This window comes from Notamacropus eugenii, chromosome 7, assembly GCF_028372415.1.
Source record: "Notamacropus eugenii isolate mMacEug1 chromosome 7, mMacEug1.pri_v2, whole genome shotgun sequence".
NCBI lineage: Eukaryota > Metazoa > Chordata > Mammalia > Diprotodontia > Macropodidae > Notamacropus > Notamacropus eugenii.
Genome location: NC_092878.1, coordinates 152,918,779 through 152,940,068, shown reverse-complemented (window position 1 = coordinate 152,940,068; position 21,290 = coordinate 152,918,779). Strand labels below are relative to the sequence as shown.

The 21,290-nt window shown below is 38.7% G+C and overlaps 1 protein-coding gene and 1 long non-coding RNA gene across 2 annotated transcripts in view; one reads left to right on the top strand and one right to left on the bottom strand.

Annotated features, from left to right (window-relative positions):
• LOC140514204 (uncharacterized) overlaps positions 1–18,049 on the bottom strand; it is a 97,182-nt gene extending 79,133 nt beyond the window's left edge. Inside the window, exon 1 of the long non-coding RNA XR_011970471.1 lies at positions 17,961–18,049. This is a non-coding gene — a long non-coding RNA (uncharacterized lncRNA). The remainder of the gene's footprint in view (positions 1–17,960) is intronic.
• Positions 18,050–18,158: 109 nt separating this feature from the next.
• Positions 18,159–20,338, top strand: CXCL2 (C-X-C motif chemokine ligand 2). The gene is given in 5 exon segments (XM_072624313.1): positions 18,159–18,296; positions 18,299–18,431; positions 18,660–18,783; positions 18,890–18,973; positions 19,712–20,338. Coding segments are annotated over 5 exon segments (480 nt in total). The 5' UTR covers positions 18,159–18,170; the 3' UTR covers positions 19,725–20,338.
• The last annotated feature ends 952 nt before the right edge of the window (positions 20,339–21,290 follow it).

The following is a 21,290-nucleotide window of genomic DNA, read 5'->3' as shown; positions in this document are numbered from 1 at the left end:
TAGGATAGTAAGTCCTGAAACCTCTCTCCTTACATATTGTCTCTGTCACCCAGAGTCCTATGAGATAGTAAAATGACTGATTTCATGTTAGGTCCTGGCTTTTTAAAAGTCCTAAAGTTCTTTAGTATGCAGCCAATCAATACTGCAAATCTTCATCATGTGTTTAGCAGATGGAAACACTTAGATCACATCTACACATACTCCGAGTCAGGAAACAGAGACCTTTCATTAACCACCATTTTGCTTTTCTCCCAGTTAACCAAGTGAATAAATCTATCACTTTCCTTCCAGTTACACCAGTTTCATGGAAGGAAGCAAGACCTTCAAAGATGGCTGGTCCAGTCATTTTATAGGTGATGAAACTGAGATTGGAGAAAGTTTAGGAAAGGGGTATTGCCTAACCGTGAGCAAAACTGGCACAGTTATTATTTGATTTTGAACTGACCCATGATTCCTGATTGAGGAATGTGCTTGACCACAAGAGATCAGTCTCTTCTCTTTATTTTAAAGTCTGGGAGGGTGCCTAGGTTTAAAAAGAAACATTGCTATAGGTAAACATACCATACCAATAATTCAGACTTTATTTGCATTGTACTGAGTTTCAATGAGGAAGGAAAATATCAAGTTTTTTCTAAGTGTAGTTCAGATTTCAGTTCAGTCATTTTTCTGTCACGTCTGACTCTATATGACCCCATTTGGGTTTTTCTTGGCAAAGATACTGGAGTGGTTTGTCATTTCCTTCTCTGGCTAATTTTACAGATGAGGAAACTCAGGCAAACAGGATTAAGTGACTTGCCCAGGGTCACACAGGTAGTAGGTGCCACCAGATTTGAATTCAGATTTTCCTGACCTAGGACCCAGTACTCTATTTATGGCACCATCTAGCTGCTTGAAGAACAGGTCATGCCCAACTAACCTTATTTTCTTTTTTGACAGTATCACTGAACTAGTGGATGAAAGGAAATCTGTGGATATTGTTCACCTCAATTTTAGCAAAACCTTATGGTCTCTTAACTATTCTCATGGAGAAGATGGAGGATGTGGATTTGGCAGTTGTTGGAGGGCTAAACTCAGCAAGTGGTTGTTAATGACCTCCCATTAATGTGGTAAGAGGTCTCCAGTGGAGTATTCCAAAAATCTGTTTGGTCCTAGGATTTTTAACATTTTAATGAATGATTTGGATAAAAGGAGAGATAGTATGCTCATCCGATTTGCAGACAATAATAAAACATAGCTATTAATAGCTAACATGTTGCAAGTTAAGATTTACAAAACACTTTAGATAAATATGGGAAGGATCATTAACATGCTGCATGGAAGAATTGAGATTCTTTCTGACAACTTAAAAAATGTGGAAATTCATTTGGGAGAAATATAAATCTTACACTTGGGTTCAAAAATATCAGCCTCACAAGTGTAAGGTAGGGGAAGTATGCATAGTCAGCCTTTGTCTTGAAAAAATTCTCAGGGTTTTAGTGTACTTCAAGCTCCAATTTGTCATTAGAGTGATATGACACCCCAAAAAAAAAAATAGCTGATGCAGTTTTGGACTGTATTGAGAGGCTTAACTTTCAGGAATATGAAATATCTCAGGAATAAGAAATCCTATTGTTCAATAGCTTCTAGAAGATTTTGTTTAATTCTGGGTATCACAATTTAAGAATGCCATTGATAAGCTGGAGAGTGTCCAGAGGAGGGTAGATAAATTTGGGAAAGGTCTTGAGTCCATGACAGATGTGAATCTGTTAAAGTAAGTGGTCATGTTCAGTCTAGAGAAAAGAAGATTTGGGAGGGGGGAGGAGGGAGGAGTGGACATGATGGCTGTCTTCAAATGTTTGAAGGACTTTTATGGGGAGGAGGGTTTAGATTGGTTCCTATTGATTCTAGAGGAACCCTACAGTGATCCTTTCCACATAGTGATTTTCCCTATCATGGTGGTGATAGATTGCAGTTGACATAAGAAATTAAATGGGAATTTTGGGGACCTTTGCCAAAGTCACAGATGACTCGTGAAGGCCAACAGACAACACAGGGTGTATGAACAGATACTTAACCTAAAATTTATAATAAGGTACTGTAAACACCCCCTAAAAGAAAAAGTCAGACTTCTCTGATACAAAGAGAGGACCAAAATTTCTTACGTGCATATTCCAGATTGCAGAAGTGCTGTGCCCCTAACCCCAGAGGTGTGGATAGGATAACTCTGGTTCTGATGCAATCCTAATAAAACTGCCCCCAGTCCTAGTAGTCTAACTTCCTTATAGGCCTCACTGAATAGCAGGCCCACTTCCCCTAGCTAACCACTGCCCTCAGATCTAATTCATATATTTCAACAACTGTGTTCTTGTACTCAACCACAATCACACCATCCATTTAGCCCAAGACAGGACCACAGTGTCTACCTATCCAGCTTGACCAGACAGGACCACAATAGCTAGCCAATTGGAGTCAGCACAACCAGAATGTTTGACCACTGTACCATAGAGGGGACCCTTCCCCTATTACCTAATCCCTTAACAAACCCCTCCTGCCTTTTTAATATTCATAATTTCTGTTATGTAATTACATCTTTACCCTATAAAAATCTACGTTGCTTTCTCTGAAGTTGCTCATTCCTCTTGGAACTTAGCCCACTTCATGAGAGACATCAGTCTCAATAAATGCTCATACTTGGATTAGAGGTGGTCTGACTTTGAATTCTTTGAGATGGTTCCACCACAACATATCATGAAACCACAACAGTTCCAAGGATGGTAGTTATAAAGGGTCCATTTAGGCTTGATGTCAGGAAAAGCTTCATCATTGACATAGAAAGTGTTTTGAGAGGTTGTGATTTCTGCTGTTTTGGAGCTCTTTGAGCAAAGTCTGTACAGCTGCTTATTGGTTATGTTACAGTGCAGATTTCTTTTGTGTATAAATCAGACTAGATAGTCACTATGGTCCCTCTTGCCTTTTAAATTCTGTTATTTTTAGTAATTTGGATAATTAATAATAAAATAATAGCATTTTTAAATAAATATTAATAATATAATATTACTATTATAGCTAGCAGTACTTAGGCAGCTTAAGTGGAGAGCGCCGGACACAAAGTCAGGAAGACTCCTCTTCCTGAGTTCAAATCCAGCCTCAGACACTTACTAGCTGTGTGACCCTGGACAAGTCACTTAACCCTGTTTGTCTCAGTTCACTCATCTATAAAATGAGCTGGAAAAGGAAATCGCAAACCACTTCAATATTTTTGCCAGGAAAACTTCAAATGAGGTCACAGAACACTGAACAGAACAGGAAACAATAAAAAAAACAGTGCTTACTATGTTCCAGGAACTTATTACCTTACTTGAGGACAACTCCATGAGGTAGGTGCTATTATTCCTATTTTACAGAGCAGAAAACTGAGGCCAAGGTGAAGTGACTTGCCCAGGATCACACAATTGACAAAGGTCTGAGGTTGGATTTGAACTTGGATCTTCTTGACTTCAGGCCTGGTCTCACTCTGGAATAGTGAGCTCGGATCATTACTGTATTAGAAAATGCCCCAGTCACCACCTTGACCATCTGCTGTTATCACATCCTTCATATCTTCCTCTCCCTAGCTTCCCTAGCTATTAATGAATAAGCTGGGAGCAAAGGGAGATGTTTGACTGCCGTGCTGGTTTGAGCCACTGTGATTAAGACTATCAGTAATCTGGAAAAGAGATAAAGGGTCAGAGTGTTTCTGAAATAAGAAATGAGCTTTAAGGGTCGGGGAGTGGATGGGTGGGAAGGGGAAACCACTTCCCTTTCGGAAAGCTTCCTTTTTGGACTAGGTGAGTATTAGGAATCATTACGCACAACTAAGGCTGACAGTTCCTCAGCTGTCCACATTTTTTTTTTTTTTTGCTATGTCTTATCCTTTTCTTTGCTACTCCTGGCAACCTGAGGCCCCGCATTCCACAAGCTTACGTCAATGCCTCAGGGTGAGGCTGGCCCTTGTTTCTATGACTGTAAGTCTTTTCTTGTTTTGCTCAGTTATCAGAAACTCTATGAGAATTTTGGACGGAATAAAGACTTACAGCCGTTCTAAGGGGAAACCAAATTATTTCATAGCTAGAGTCAGTCAAAACTTAACATTATGAATTTGTCATATCTAACACAGACAGACATGAGCCATTGAGTTCCACATTCCTTTCCTCTCATCCTACCTCTTCTTTCTATAGGGCAATAATGTGATGATGGCAAGTAGTGTAACTACTCATACGTTCCCATTTTACAGATGAGAAAACCAAGGCATGAAGAAGTTAGAGTAAGTGGCTTACTGTCAAACAGCTAGTAAGGATTAGAGCTTCACTAGAACTCAGTTCTTCCGACCATTGTTCATTCTACTATATTATATTGTCTCTACAATCAAAGAACTTAATGCTAGAAAGATTTTAATATTTATTATACTCCATTAATTAAAAATAAAAAAAAATATTGCCTTTTCCAAGCCCCTCATTTTACACTGGAGGAAAATGGGCCACCAGAAAGTTGTTTGCCCAGTTCTTAGTGGAACAAGTGTACCTAGAACCTAGTTCTTCAGACTCCAAGTTCAGGACTCCTTTTTCTGTCTTTCTCTGCTTCCTCAGGATGCCAGGTCTATATCAACAAGTATTTAGAGGAAAATTAAAAGAACAAAATAGAAAACACACAGGATTAAGATATGCCTAATCTTGTCTGTAGATAAAGAGTTGGCTGGCAAAGTCCCCAAAAGACTGCTTGCTCCCTTTCCAGACACCATTCTAGTGTAAGTCTCTTTTGACCTGCCTCCAGCTCTTCTGATCTACTTTGACATCTAGGATGGTAGCCAAAACAAGTGCAGCAACTGTTGGTTAAGGATGATTCTCTCCTTAGGTGAAACTTGACTCAATAACATCTTCTGGAACTGGCATTAAACTTATCCCATATTCTCTGGATATATTCCTTAATAACCTCACCATCAAGTTTTTACAATTCTCCTTTTCAGATCCAGGGCCAACTCATTTCCTTTTCCACTTTCAGTCTATGTGCCAACTGTCAAATTCCCATTTCTGTCCTGAGGACACTTCTGATCTTTCACAAGTTGGCAAAGTTGGACGCAGATTCCTTCTTTTCCAGGCTGCCAGCTGCACCCACTTTCATATGCTCTCATCTCTCAGGTGCCTCTTACTGTTTCACAATATAACTTAAATGTAGATGAACTAATCTTTCCACTTCTGACTTCGGAAGGAGAGATTGTGTGGCAGAAGAAATTGGAGAAGAGAGACTGAAATGGAAAAAGAGAGATAAGGAGCTCCGAAGGTCATTGAGAAAGCTGGGGAATTGTGAAGAAGGACAGGGATGAATCTTGGTGACATCACTGGGAAGATTTGATAAGTGGGGTAGGTGGTAATGAACTAAAGGAAAAATCAGCCTAAAGGAGGAGAATTTGAGGAGAAAGAGATGAAGATGATGAACAGAAAAAGATGAAATAACTTAGGAGGAAGAAAAGAAGAAAAAAATTTGAAATGGAGGAAAAGAAAAGGAAGGAATAGGAGAATATAGATGTTAAAACAAGGTAAATTAAACTAACAAAATCATATGACAAAGGAAGAACTCGGTGTGAAAAGGAAGGAAGAAAGAAACAAGTATTTATCAAGCATCTACTATGAGCCAGGAACTGTGTTAAGCACTTTGTAAATATCATTTCATTTGGTTCCTACAAGGGTGCAAGGTAAGTGACCTTAAAGTCTAGTACTTTATTACATTTGTACTTCTGACATATTTCTATCTATGTCCAAAGTGAGGGCAGTTAGGTGGCACAATATATAGAATGCAAGGTCTGAAGTCAAGAAGACCCAAGTTCAAATCCAGCCTGTGTGACCCTGGGCAAGTCACTTAACCCTGATTGCCTCAGTTTCCTTGTCTGTAAAATGAGCTGCAGAAGAAAATGGCAAACCACTCTAGTATTTCTGCCAAGGAAATCTCCAATAGGAACACAAAGAGTCATGACTGAAAATGTCTGAGCGTCACGTCCAAAGTGCAGACTGATCTTTCTGCTAGAAGAGAAGTGAAGGGGTGTGAGAAATCTCTCTCCAAGCACCAGTTTATTAGGGGCAAAAAAGTGTTCCTTTAAAAGGTGCCATTAAGGATGTGAAAAGAAAGAGGAAAACAGAATATGAAGAAGAAAGAGTTCTGTTTTGTGTTAAGACTTTGGAAAGGTAAGGAAGGAAGAAGGTGCTAAGGAACAAATCTGAGACTTTCTCAAAGAAGAGGAAGCTTGATGTTTTCAAGGAGGAAACAGCTGCTTGTCCTCTAAAGAATGAGAAGATGGATCCACAGATGTTGGCAGGAAAAATCAGAGTTATCAGAAGAAGAGTATGGGAGGTTGATGAGGCAGGGCACCTGGGGTAATTAATTTGTTGACCCGAGGGCAATAATAGAGATGTTCTGTCTCCTTAGGTTATGTATCTAAGATACAATGGGAAAACTCATGAAGCTATCACAACAGATGGCTATAAATCACATGAATGGCAAGATGGGAGAGTAATATAGCCCCTCCAAACTAAAAATGTCAGAAAAAGGGATTATGTGCCATATATAGAAAGCTTAAGTGAATCCACAAGATAAGAAGACATAAACCATATGTAAACTGTTTTTAAAAAATCCATGAAATATAACATCAAACAACTGAAATGCTTAGAACTCTCACACGATATCTTCAATCTATAGCCCATATCAATGCCTCCTTCCCCGAACACAAAACAAAACAAAACAAAAAACCCAGCCTTTACATACTTGATTTTTAGGGTTTGACTGTGGAACCACCCTCACCCCAACCCTAGTATTGACTCAGATGGAACCTCCTTTTTTGTCTCCATAATACACAAGAGGTGATCACCAATGAAACGGAAAAGGAGAGTAACTAGATAGGATGTAAGGTAGAAGACCTCTCAGCACAGAGCATCCAGAACAGTGGTGTCTAAAGTAGAAAGTCTACATTGCACAGGGTGTGCAAGATAAATCATTGCACAGCAGGGAGAAAATATTCAAACTTCTATTTATTTTTTATTTAATAAATTCAGCTTTATTGATATCTAACGTACAGACTGACTCTGGTACCCTGAACCAAACATCACATATGGTGGGTAATGAAAGAGTGGAAAATTCACAATCCATATGGACTGACTGGGACACTTGTAATTCATTCATTTGTTTTTAGTATATTTCAACATATTGAGATTTATATGATTACAAAGAAATGGATAGTATGTAGTTCTAACTAAAACCACTCTTAGAAGATATACAAATAGCTTTGAAAGGCTCTTCAAAGAAACCACAGGTCAAAGATAATAGGAATTATCCAAAAATGGCTGAACAACAAGAATGAGAAGTGACGAATTAGAAAATGGCATTTTTCCTACTCCTAAGTCCAGATGTTCTTGACTGAGAGGGCAAATTGGCAGAGCAGACAGAACATATTTGCATATTTTTTTTAATGTGTGCAATATCTTTGCTTTTATATCACACTCATTCGGAATCAATTGTCTTTCCTTATAACAAAGATGCAGTTACCAAAAAGTCAATGGACACAGTAACTGACTCTGACAGGCTATGCACCATCTCCCAAAGAAGAACACCAGGATAATTTTTGCTGTAAAAGGACTGAAGCCATCCTTGAGATGTAATTGGACCAAAAAGACCAAGGCTGAATGACTTAGGCTACAGTTTCCTGGTGGCCTAAGTCCTAAAATTCAACACACAAGTGATCAAGAGCTCCTCCCTCAGACTCAGGTGAGTGAGTAAAGCCAATTCAGATGTATCCACAGGCATTCATTCTCTATCTTTTTTGAACTTCTCTGCTTTAGTTAACTCTTAAATGGTCTATCAGCAGCTAGATGGTGCAGTTGAAAGAACACCAGGCAAGCCTGGAATCAAGAAGATCTCAGTTCACATCTGGCCTGAGACACTTGCTAGTTGTGTGACCCTGGCAAAGTCTGTTTGCTTCAGTTTCCTCATCTGCAAAGTGGGCTGCTTAAGTAAATGGCAAATCACTCCAGCATTTCTGCCAAGAAAATCCCAGAGGGGGCCTTGGAGCATTGGACTTGTCTTCTTCATATTCTACCAATATATAAAGAAGATGGATTTTTGATATCTACATAGAAAACTTGTTTTGGTATAAGACACCACCAACACAGTACTATTATGAAAAATTGGCATAAAATGTGACATGATCCAGAGAAACCGTTTAAGCCTGCTATGGTACTGCCCTGTCTTAAATTCATTACTACATTACTCCTTTTCAGTCTCTGTCATAGGACTCCTTGGAACAAAATTCTGATATTGGGAAAGACTGAAGGCAAAAGGAGGAGAAAGCAGAAGGTGAGATGGATAGATAGTGTCATGAAAGCAATGAGCATGAACTTGGACAGATTTCAAGAGACAGTGGAGGATAGAAGGTGTTCTGTGGTCCATTGGGTCATGAAGAGTGAACACAACTGAACAACCAAACAATGAAAAGAAAGAGTTTTGAATAGAATAGAATTTGACTTTCAGATCAAAGAAAGAGTTGTACTAAAAGATCATATTAATCATTTGATGTACATGGATGACAATAAGTTATATACCATTACTCTACAGCATATTAACTAGCTCTTTGGTTCATGGAAACTTTCACTGATGATATCAAAATCCAGAGTGGATTCAGCAAGTGTAAAAATATTAATGCACACCAAGATAGAATGGAAACTGAAGCCTTTGATCTTCAATCTAGAAGTCAAACTGAATCACTCGATGAAGGTGTTATTTACAAATACCTTGGACTTCAACAACTATTAGAAAATTAACTTTTTAGTTATAATTAAAAAAAACATACTGATTTGAGTTCAATTGCTGGCTGACTTTTTTAAAAATCTTTTTCAATTTTAGTCTTGAATGCTAAAACTTAAATACCTAATAAGAAAATAAAAATTAACATACTATAAACTTAATATAAAATGAGAAAAGAAAAAGTGTCATGTGCACAGCAGAACATAAGAGAGGAATCAAAATATATATAGCAATAAATTTCCATTTCATGAAAGCCTATATATTAAATACTATGTCTTGTGTTGAGACCTATTCATCTTTTCTTTCCTCCTTTGCTTTGCTGTGCACTTTTCACTTTTTCCCCTTCCTCCCCCCTCTTCATGCCAGACTATAACTAAGTGTGGTTATATTTACATTTAGATATAGATATATCCATACACATATACATATATACACATACATATATATATGTATATATATATGTATATATATATGTATACATATACATATATATATAAAAATACGTACTTTCCTAAGAGATTCTACTCCTACACTTTGTTTTTATGTTTGTGCATATCTCTCATTTCAGGTTGACTTCTTAATATTAAATAAACTAAGTATTGTGACTCATTGAATACAGAGATATTTTGGGGAACTAATAATAATGTTGGCAAATTAAAAAATTAAACATTTTCTACTTGAAATATTTTAATTTGATGAAAACCCATTTAATATATGGGGGGAGGAATGATGAAATTCAAAACAAGAAGCAGCTGCTTTACCTATGAAAAATAATGTAGTTTGTTTTATCCAACCATGTCAATATAATTTGATTTGCACTGAATCTGTATTCATAGGTACCACACACTGTGGCAACCTCAACTTCCCCCAATTCTGAAAAACAAATCAATTTCATAGCTTTTCACTGATTCCAATGCAACATCAAGTTCCAACCAGTCTTTTGATGAACATTTTCTGGGAAAGTCACACTGCTTTTGTTGCATTCATAAAATTTAATGGGGGAGTTTCTCGGAGATAGCATGCACTTTTAGTATTTGCTGTTTTCTGATTTTACTTTTAGGATCAAATAAATACCTAAAGTTACTACTCACATAAATAGCACTCTTGATAGAATTATAAAAATTTTCTTGTGTTTCTTTCTGATTCTTGAACTTCTAGGTCCTTAGGTAATGGTCAGTGTTATTAGGGATCAGTTGTTTGCAAAATAATTAAAGATAATTCTTTATCATAAAAAACCCCCACCACATGCCCGGTACTTGAACAAGCCATAGATATAAGGATATTTAAGGGAAATCTGAGACTATGGACTAAAGAAGCTGAGCAGAATCTTGAAGTTAAACCAAAATGGGAGGAACATGTTTAAAGCAATGAAGAATGATGGAATATCAGTCTCCATGCACAAACACAAAAACATGCATACACATGTGCTATACATATATACAGATATTTATTTATATAAACATACAAATATGTTTTTATGGATATACATTCACATTTACAGTATGAAATGGGTGACAATGAATTTAGAAGAAACCTAAACAAAATCTGAACAGTATAAATGCAATCCAGGGATCATCACCACCACGACAGCTATAGAAGATTAAACATATCCTCCTTGACAAGAAGGAGGAAGAGGATGCATAGAAACTCTCAGAGCAAATAATAAATACATTAAAAAAATTTAAAGAAATATTTGTGGAACAATCTGACCTTACTTCACAAAGTAATTGTAAAGGCTGGCTCTTTGTTAATGGATTTATTGAATACAATCAAAAATGATTTTTCTACTACTTAGGGTGTACTGATCTGCTTGTATCAACTGATAAGAGTCAATTGTTAAAATTTCAGTGAGAGCATTTATACCTGCTGCAAACCATGACTTGATTCATTGTTTTGTTGATTGTCTAGACTTAAAAAATGTGGGATTGATTAGAGAAATACAAATTAAAACAACTCTGAGGTAGCACCTCCCAACTATTCAATTGACAATAAAGAAAAATGACAAATATTGGAGAAAATGTGGGAAAATTGGTACACTAATGCCTTATTGGTGGAATTGTGAACTGATCCAACAATTCTGTAGAATAATTTGGAACTATGCCCAAAGGGCTATAAAACTATGCATATACCCTTTGATGCAACAATACCACTACTAGGTCTATATCCCAAAGAGATCATTAAAAAATGGAAAATGAACCACACGCACAAAAACATTCGTAGCAGCTCTTTTTGTGGTGGTAAAGACTTGGAAACTGAGGAATTGAGAAATTGAGCCTATCAATTGGGAAATGGCTGAACAAGTTGTAGTATATGAATGTAATGACATACTATCATTTCATAAGAAATGATGAGCAAATAGATTTCAGAAAAACCTGGACTTATATGAACTAATGCTGAGTGAAGCAAGTAGAACCAGGAGAATATTGTACATAGTAGTAGCAGCACTGTGTGAGGATCAACTTCAGTAGATTTAGCTCTTCTCACCAATACAATGATCTAAGACAATTCCAAAAGACTCATGAAGGAATATACACTTTGTTCAAAATATACAGAAAAATTTCCAATACTTTGAGGATGAAGAGATTAGGCTGACAAGTTAGCTCAGGTCCCACATAGCACTGGTCTCATCAAGGCCATTCCAAAGCTCACATTGCCACTGGTTTCTGTTGGGTTTGAGTTGTGGTAACCCTGTTCCTCATGGTTAGCACTTGTTCAATCATGTCAGTTATGTTTAGTTTTTTGTGACCCCATTTGGGGTGTTTTTGGTGAAGGTACTGGAGTGGTTTGCCATTTCCTTCTCCAGCTCATTTTATAGATAAGGAACTGAGGCAAACAGTTAAATGACTTGTTTCTATTTTCAGATTGAATGCTGAGGTCTGCAGGTTTTTGGTTTGTCTAAGGTGGTGTGATCCTGGGAGATGTATTGTCTCTGCTGTTCCGGTCTATTCTCTGGTCTTTATTCAGGAATGCCCCTGTTTCTCTGCAGCTTCAAGTACTAGTGTTTTTCTCTGCCTTGGAGCTTTGATGAGGTTCCCTGTTCCCTTGTGACCGCCCTCCTCTCTACCTTGATGTTGCTACTCAGGACTGTGTATGGGCAATAGAGTTGCCAACCAGTGCCAACTGCACTGAGTTCCAGCAAAAGTTCCTTTATATTCACTTTCTGACTATTTATCCAACCTCCTCACCATCTCTGGGCTGAGAGCTCTCAAAGCTTTGACTACTGCTATCATAGTCAACTCCAAGGCCCACATCTGGTGCTGTCACTGGACTCTGGGTCAGCCCCCACCCTGGTGTCTCCTGCCAACCTACTAAGTTGTCTTAAGTTGGAAAATATTTCACCCTAATCTTTTGTTGGCTCCACTACTCCAAAATTCAATTTGAGGCATTATTTTAAGGTTGTTCAGAAGGGAATATTGGAAGAATTTGGCTAGGTTACTGCCTCTACCATTTTGGCTCTTCCTCTCAATCCATCTTTTATATAATTGCCAGGGAGATATTTTCTTAGTGATAAGGCATGACCATGTCCCTCTCCTAATCAATAAAATCCATGGGTTCCCCATTACCTCTAGAATTGTATATTAACTTCTCTACTTGTCATTTAAAGCTCCTAGATAGCCTGTTCTCTTCCTACTGTTCCAGACTTCATACACATTATTCTCTTCTAGATATCCAGAACTAGGTCATTCTGGCAACTCTTTGCACCCCACATTTTATCTCCTGACTCTGTGCCCTTACACTGGCTCTCCCGAAAGACTGAATGTCCTCACCCCTACCTCTCAAAATCCCTGGTTTCTTCCAAAACTCAGCTCAAATGCTACCTTTCATTAGATACTGTTTCCAGTCTGCACAACTATGATTGCCCTTCCATCAGAAACTACCTTGTGATCTTTTAAAAATATATGTTCTACTTGACATAGATACATATTAAACATACAATCCTTGAGGTCAGCAACCATTTCATTGATCTTTTCATATCCCCAGGATTTAACACAATGCCTAGCACATAGCAGGCACTTTTGTTGGCTCAGCTATCGCAAAATTCAATTTGAAGCATTATTTTAAGTTTGTTTAGAGGGGAATATTGGAAGAATTTGGCTGGGGTTACCGCCTCTATTCTGATCAATAATTATTGATCAATTGATCTTATCAATCTTGATCTTTGCAGAATTTTTCTATGTCAGTATCACCACTGGTACATAAGCTGCAATTATTTTCATTGTAATAATTATAAATAATAATTATTTCATTTAATATTTTTCAATCTCTTGCCCTCCCATCTATGCCTTTCCTTACTTTTGAGATGACAAAAAGGACAATACTCTAGAAACAATTAGAGAGAGAGAGAGATGTGTACCTCTCTATGAGTGTGTAGATGTACACACACACACACACACATAATACGTGAACATATATTGTTTATTCAATCAAAACTAATTTTCACATTGTTCATGCAAAAATATATTTCATTCTCCCTATTGAGTCCATCAGTTCTCTTTAGATCATGAACAGCATTCTTCATCATAAGTGCTTTGGAACTATGTTTGGTCTTAGTTCAAAAAGTCTCATTTCTAAGATATGAGAAACTGCCCCAAATTTCCAAGAATAACAGCCATTTTCCCATTGGGAAACGGCCAAAGGACGTGAATAAGCAGTTCTCCAGGGATAAACACCAAACCATTAATAATTATATGGGGAAATGACCCAAATATTTAGTAATTAGGTAAGTGGAAAGGAAAGCATCTCTCAGATTCAGCTCACATCCTTCAGACTGGCAAAGTTGACAAAATCAAAGAAAATAAGATAAAAATTCCAGGAGCTATGGGAAACATATATTAATGACTGTTGCTGGAATTGTGAATTGGTCCAACTACCCCAGAAAACAATTTGGATCTATGCCCCTACACTTACTAAATTGTTCAATTATTTTGGGGGTACCTGTTGTATAAGGACTTATTGGAAGCACTGTAATATGTGATGATCAATTGTTGCCTTTGTGTGTAGGATAAAACCCATTTTCACAACTTCTTTCTTTGTCTCTCCAATTTCTCCTATTTCCTCTACTGGTCTTGTTTATTCTATGAATACTCAGGTTGATGTAATTCAACAATATCAATACTTTAAAGGTGTTGATCATTGGACAGAGGTCTCAAAATTAGAGTACCAACAGTCACATTAAAGTTTATAGATGTTTATAAAGTTATGTGATTCTTAGAAGCTTTTCCCCCCTCTCCTCCCATCCTGTCCCTATACTGAAGAAAAGTGATCGAGGGCCGTTTATTCTTGGCCATGGTGACAAATGAGACAAAGAAAAAATCCTTGAGAATTTAGCAAATAAACGATACTGGGATCAGAGGATTGTTACAGACAATTGTCACCCTGCGCAACTGTGAGGTGTGGACAGTAATAGTCCCTGCCTCCCAGAGTTGTGGTAAGGATCAAATGAGATAATGCTTGCAAAGCACTAAGCACAGTGCCTGGCACATAGTAGGTACTTAAATAAATAAATGCTTGTTTCCTTCCTGTAGAACGTATCCTAATATTCTTCTTTAGTCACACACACACACACACAAATAACTGTATCCACCTTGACAATAGCATTAAATATAAAAGAATGCTAGCAGGACAGCAACTTGACCATTTCTTTCTGATCTCTGTCCATACAGTTGAGAACAATATGGCCATGATGATAATATTCATAATAATCCATACTTATATGGAACTTGGGGCAGCTGGGTAGCACTACAGTGCATAGAGTACAAAGTCAAATCTGGTCTTAAATCCCTGTATGACCTTGGGCAAGTCACTTCACCTTGTTTGCCTCAGTTTCCTCATCTGTAAAATGAACTGGAGAAGTAAATGTCAAATTACTCCAGTATCTTTGACCCTTCCCCCCAAAACCCCAAATGGGATCATGGAGAGTTGGATATGACTGAAAATGACTGAATAACAACAACATATGGCTTTCAGAGTTTACAAAGCACTTATCTGTAATGATAGATCCATAAATACCCTTCTATTACTATTATTCCAAAATACCAGATTTCTTCTGGAAGTCTCAGAGTCACAAAACTTAGAGCATTGTTTATTCTTTACCAGTTCTCAATTTTGGTGACATCCTTCTGAGATTATCTTCCATTTTTCCTGTATATTTTTTGTTTCTTCATAGTTGTTTGCATATTTCCTCTTCTGCTTGAGGGCTGGGACCATGTTTTTGCCTTTGTAGCCCTGGTACAGGTGCTTAATAACTTGTTGACTTGACTGAGACAAATACATAAACTGACTTGTCCAGGGCCACATAACAAATGTGTCCAAGGTCTGATTTGAACTTGAATCTTTCTGACGCTAGGCCTAGTGTACTCCGAATCATGCCTGTTAGCTGCCTCATGGCATAAATACTGTCTAATGCATTCTTTGATTTTTTGTTTGTTAGGTTCTCTCCCCCCTCTTTGGCAATTGGGGTTAGGTGATGTGCCCAGGGTCACACAGCTAGTTAAGTGTCAAGTGTCTGAGGTTGGATTTGAACTCAGGTCCTCCTCACTCCAGGGCCAGTGCCCTATCCACTGTGCCACCTAGCTGCCCCATATAATGCCTTCTTTTTAAAAAAAATTCACAAGAATTATTTACTTTGGAAGGTATAATCACAAACATACAAACTTACTCCAATATCATGAGACAGAATCCTCCTCTCCCCTCTCCTTTCACCACCTCTGTGTGGAGATGAAGGGGCTTAGCTTCACAGTTTAGCTCATTTCTTATAGCACATGTACCAGTTGCTAATCCAATTTCTCCCTGGGACTGGAGTCCCAGACCCCCTGGCTCCTTAGGGTTTCCAAACAGGGCTAGCTGGCTGCACCAGCCTGTAATTCTGCTTCTAACGTCCTTACCATGCTTCTAACTCTCCGGTACAGGGAGGATTATTATTGGCCCTTGTAATAGAGGACGAATGATATCTCTTACTTGAAAGGACTTGCGGGTGTTTGTTTCTGTTCTGTGCATTGTATTCTTGAGAAAACACAACTCACTCAGTGAATTAAGGTAGTCTAACATGTATTTCTAATAAGAGAACAGAAAATGCTGAACAGGTTAATTATAAAGTCGTCTGGGAATGTAATCATATATCCAGGGTGGGAAGGAATCTCAAGAGTCCAGCTAATCTAAGCATCTTATTTTACAGATGACTAAAGCTAGGAAGACTGAATAGAACACGGTGCCCAGTGTCAGGAAGACCTGAGTTTGAATCTGACCTTAGATACTTACTAGCTGGGTGACCCTGGGAACTTTTAACCTCAGTTTTCTCATCTGTAAAATGAAATGGAGAAGGAAATGGCAAGCACTTCCGTATCTTTGCCAAGAAAACCCCAAATGGGGTCAGGAAGAATTGAACATGACTGCACAGCAGCAAACTGAAGACCAGATAGATTAACTTACTTGCTAAGGCAACCTAGGTATCAACGTCAGGCAGAATCTAAACCCAGTTCCACTAACAGGTTCTTTCCACCTAATTAGCAACTAATGAAGTGTGTGACAGCATATCAATATACTTATAATCCTATTTACTGAAATATGCTGCTTCTAGCTTTTAAGTCAGAATACCTTCGATCACTGTAAAGCACCAACTCAGTCCTTCTGCACATTCCTAAGACAGCTTTGACTCCAGCTCCTGTGCTGGAATTTCCACTTTTTCAGAGAGGAAGCTCTATAGCAAAGAGATCATATTACAACATTCATCTTAAAATAAACAATGAACTCAGCACCACCACCTTGCACTGTAGGATTTCGAAGTGGATAAGTGATGTTTTTAATCCCTATATGTATAAAATATATGTGTATTTCATTTCTTTCTGTCTCACCTTCATTTTGAATGTATCCCCTTCCTTTTCTTACTCAGGGAGCAGGAGAGAAAGAGAAAGAGAGGGAGACAGAGAGAGAGAGAGAGAGATAGACAGACAAGAGAGACAGAGAGAGAGAGAGAGAGAGAGAGAGACAGAGAGAGAGAGAGAGAGAGAGAGAAAAGAGCAAGAGATAGAGACAGAGAAACAGAGACTGAAAGACAGACAGACATAGAGACAGAGACAGAAAGAGGGAAAGACAGAGATAATGTCAGAGAGAGAGGGAAGAGAGGGAGGCGGAGGATAGGAGAAAGAGAGACAGAAACAGAGACAGACGTGGAGAGAGATACAGAAAGACAGAGACAAATAGAATATATATATATATATAGAAATACATATATATGTATACAGAGAGACAGACAGACAGAGAGATAGAGAGAAGGAGACAGAGAGAGGGCAGATAGACAAAGTAGTAAGGAGAAGCCATTCAGAGAAATATATGAACCATGTCAGACCGTAGATATGTGAATTCCATGTTTATACATGTAAAAACAAACTTTCTTATAACTTTAGACTCCTAGAAGCCTTATATACTATGTAATTTTAGATTCCCTCTGAAAGACTCAGCCCCAAAGCACATGCAGGTATTCTCCTTGGGAGCAAGGACTGCCATTTTCATCTTTGTGTCCTGGATCACAGTAAGCACATAATAGAGCACCTGAGCCTGAAGTCACAAAGATTTAATTCAAATCCAGCTTCAGACAAATACTACCTGTGTGACCCTCAGCAAGTCACTTGACCTCAGTGACTCAGTTTCTTTAATAGTAGAATGAGGGTAGTAATGGAACCATCCTCCAGGGCTGGTTGTGAGGATCCAATGAGATATTTGTAAAGGACTTTGTAAAGTGTCTAGCACATAGTAGGTGCTTAAGGAATGTTTGCTTTCTCTCCCCCTTTTTGTGATTTGTTGGTTGACATATGCCATATTGATCAGATGGATTTTTTCAAGTACAGTATAAGTCTCAACCCGATTTTCTGCCTATAATTCTAGGCAGGGCTGTCTGGATTATTAACCTGAATTTAATCCACACGAAGACCTCTACAAAATGCCCAGACAAACTGGCACAGACCCCTGCAGCACCAGCTAACCGAGGAGTGCTCCTCTGCCCCAGAGAATCGCGTGCCAGCCTCCTCTTCTGGTTGCCCGACTACAAATTTGGAAGCGAATACGAATACACTTCCCCGGGAAAGTGGAAGAGCCGTGGCTACCGACCCCTGAGCTCAATGAAGCCATCCCAGCTCCCACTTGCCATCCCCAGGGCCCCACACCTTTGCTTCTCCGTCCCGGCCAAGAGACTACGTTCAGACCGCCACATTCTCTTTCTATCTCGGGTTAGATCCCGGTGCGGGTCTAGACTCTCCTAGAGCGGAGCAGGCGCACCCTGGAGCCAGAGCCCGAGCCGAGCCCGGAGTGCTGGCGGGCCTCCAGGCCCCCCTCCTCGGGGGGCGGTGTCTGTGCCTTTTTTCCTGAGTCAGCACATGGCCCAGGGGACGGGGAATTTCCCGAACAGCAGGTTTTCCCGCTTCCGGACCTGGCCCTCAGTGGATAAAAACAGCTGGTGGAGCATGGGGAGCCACAGCACCAAGGAGTCTTGGAACAGTCAACTCTCGCTCTCTCCTCTTCTGAGCTCCCAGCACCAAACTCCTCCACCATGAGCCCCAGTCTCCGCCAGATTTCTTGCCTCTTCCTGCTGTGCCTGCTGTCCGGGCTCCTGACGCCGTCCTTCCGCCTAGTGAGCGGTAAGAGAACTCTAGGGGATGAGCTGGAGGGAAGTTGCCGTTGCAGCTGGGGCTACGGCTTCAGATGTGCCCCAGCGAAGGTGGGGATGGGGACCTGGTGTGGCCCTGCTGAGATGGGGCTAGGAACTCAGCTGTGACTCCAGGCGATAGGGACAAATGTCTGGTGGGGTGAGGTGCTTGGTGCATCCTTACGATCTATAACAGTTATCTCCCTTTTCTCTGCATCAGGAGCTCCCGTGGCCAATGAGCTACGTTGCCAATGCCTGCAGACCGTGCAGGGAATTCCCTACAAGAACATCGCCAACCTCAAGGTGATCCCAGCCGGTCCCCACTGCTCCAACCTCGAAGTAATGTAAGTTTGGCCAGCCAACAGCTGCGTCCAGCCCCTTTCCTCAACATTTCAGCCCTTTCTGGTTTTAGAAATTAGTTTCTCATAGTTTCTCTCTTCTCCTTTGCAGAGTTACTCTGAAGAATGGAAATGAGCGTTGCCTTAATCCCGCTGCCCCCCAAGTTAAGAAAATAGTGGAGAAAGCGCTGAAAAGGTAACAATCAGTTTGCTATCCCTAGATAAGTGACCAAACTGTCTCCTCCTACCCCACACCCTTTAAAAGAGGTAAAGTCAGGATTTTATCTTAACGATTGGAAAAGTGTCTAAATCCATAGTTTCTATTGAACTCAATGCACTCTTTCTTTTCTCAATTCCACCCTCAAATTCAAACTAGTTTTGTCACTATATGTGATACCACAGTGATTGGCATTAGACCTATGATTTCATTGGTACCACGAAAACGGCTAGAGGAGGAAACTGCCTTTAACAATGTAGGTGGGCATCTCTTGAGCTTAGGATTTCAGAAGCTAGTCTAGTGCTCTTCAGGGGTCAAGTAGCTCGCCAAGGGTCACGCAGTCATCAAATGCCACAGGTGGGACAAGAACTCAAGGTTTCTTGGCTTTAAGTTTATTCTCTGCTCACTATGCCAGGCTACCTACTTGCCAACATGTGGATGGAATTGATAAAGTGTCTTTTAAAAATCATCCACCCTTTAAAAATCTGAATTTTCTAAGATTTAAGACACATCTCTTCAGAGGGGAAGGCTGTATTTATCAATACATACAAAAACAAATGGGTTATTTAATGGATTTTCTTTGCTTTACTATGAGGGTGCATAGTCAGGTTGGATTTATGTCCATATCCAGAGAATCATAGTTTATTTCGAAATCTCGGATAATGTCTCTAGTTATAGATTGTTAATCAAATGTCAATTACTTTTTCTTGATAACAGCTCCAACCAGTAACTTCAAAAGAGAAGATATTCTATTGCAATGTCTAAGCAACTCCATTCTGAGAATGAGTCTCCAGAGCCAGAAGAGTCCTGGTACTTTGCCAAGGATTTATGATTTGTCTGAGAATTCTTTATTGCAATGCTTTTATTTATTTTATTTTGTAGTTTGTAAAAGTGTGATTGAAATTAGTTGTTAAATTTATACTGATGTCATCTCTTTACTTTTTACAAAACCAGTTATTTTGGTTTTCCTTCATGTGCTGTGTATTTCACTTAAATGTGATATTTTCAACTTTTTTTCAGAATCATTTATTTCGTATCTATTTAAAGTGGGCTGTGATTTTCATGAGAAGGAGCTCCCACGTGAATGTGGGAATGATCACAAACTTTATTTATGAGAACTATTTGACATTATCTGTTAACTATGTATTTATATTGAAGTATGGAGAACTGTAATGTTCTAATTACCCCATAGACATTTAATGTCTTCTTTGTATGGCATACTGTCATATTTAGTGTAAAAATACGGAATGTTCTTAATTCTATTTATATCCTAAAATAAGACAAATATTTATTGCTAATAAGTAACTACAAAGTCTATGAAATAAACCATTTTGAGAAAGTTCACTCTTTGTTGATGTTTCTTTTATTGGGGGATGAGGAGAGTTTATCCAAAAGGGTGGTTTTTATGATTTAAAGGGGAAAATATTTTTATGATACCATTTTTCTACTCATCTAATGGCTTTCACATTCTGCAAGAGTCAATTAAACTGCACTGCTTTCACCAGCTGGGGGCTTGAAATATGGGCATGACTCATTGCACTTATTTAATAGGAAATTAAATGAGAGTAAGGCAAACTTTTCACTTGAATCCAATTCATGAGTACTTTAAATATAATTGAATAAAGGAGACCAAATACAGAAGCTTGGACTGCGTTTTGTTGTTTTTAGTTTGGAATTTCCCAAGTTAATTGGATAATTTTTCATCTCATAGAGTTAGGTCAGATTCACTGACTTGTTTATTGTCACTCAGCTAATATATCAAAGGCATATTTTGAACAAATATTTTCAAATTCTCTCTCTAACTGGACCATATGACCTCTTCCATCAATACAGAAGGAAATAAAGAACATGGCCAGACTCAACTCTGGCAAGAACTAATTATTCATAGAGAACTATTCTTGAATTTATGTAATTACAGCATGTATCAGGAATAATAATTGGTCATGCAGATTTATTGAATACATTAATTTTTCTTCAAATCATGAGTATGCTGTAGGGATCTATCTCCATGCCACAGCTTCCAATTGCACAAGTTTATTAAATTTAAGCAATAGAAGCCAATGTTATGAGTAAAAATGGGAAGAAACAACCCCTTAACTTCCAAAAGAAGAAAGAAGTGGAAATAGGTATAAATACAGGGAGTTCTGCCTTCAAACTGGAGGGAATGAAAGATAACCTAGTTCAATACTGTTATTTTACAGATTTATGATTACAATTTACAGAGGAAATTGAAGCTCAGGAGAATGAGACATTTTGTTTAAGCCCATACAAGTCTAGACCCTGAATTTTCTCACTT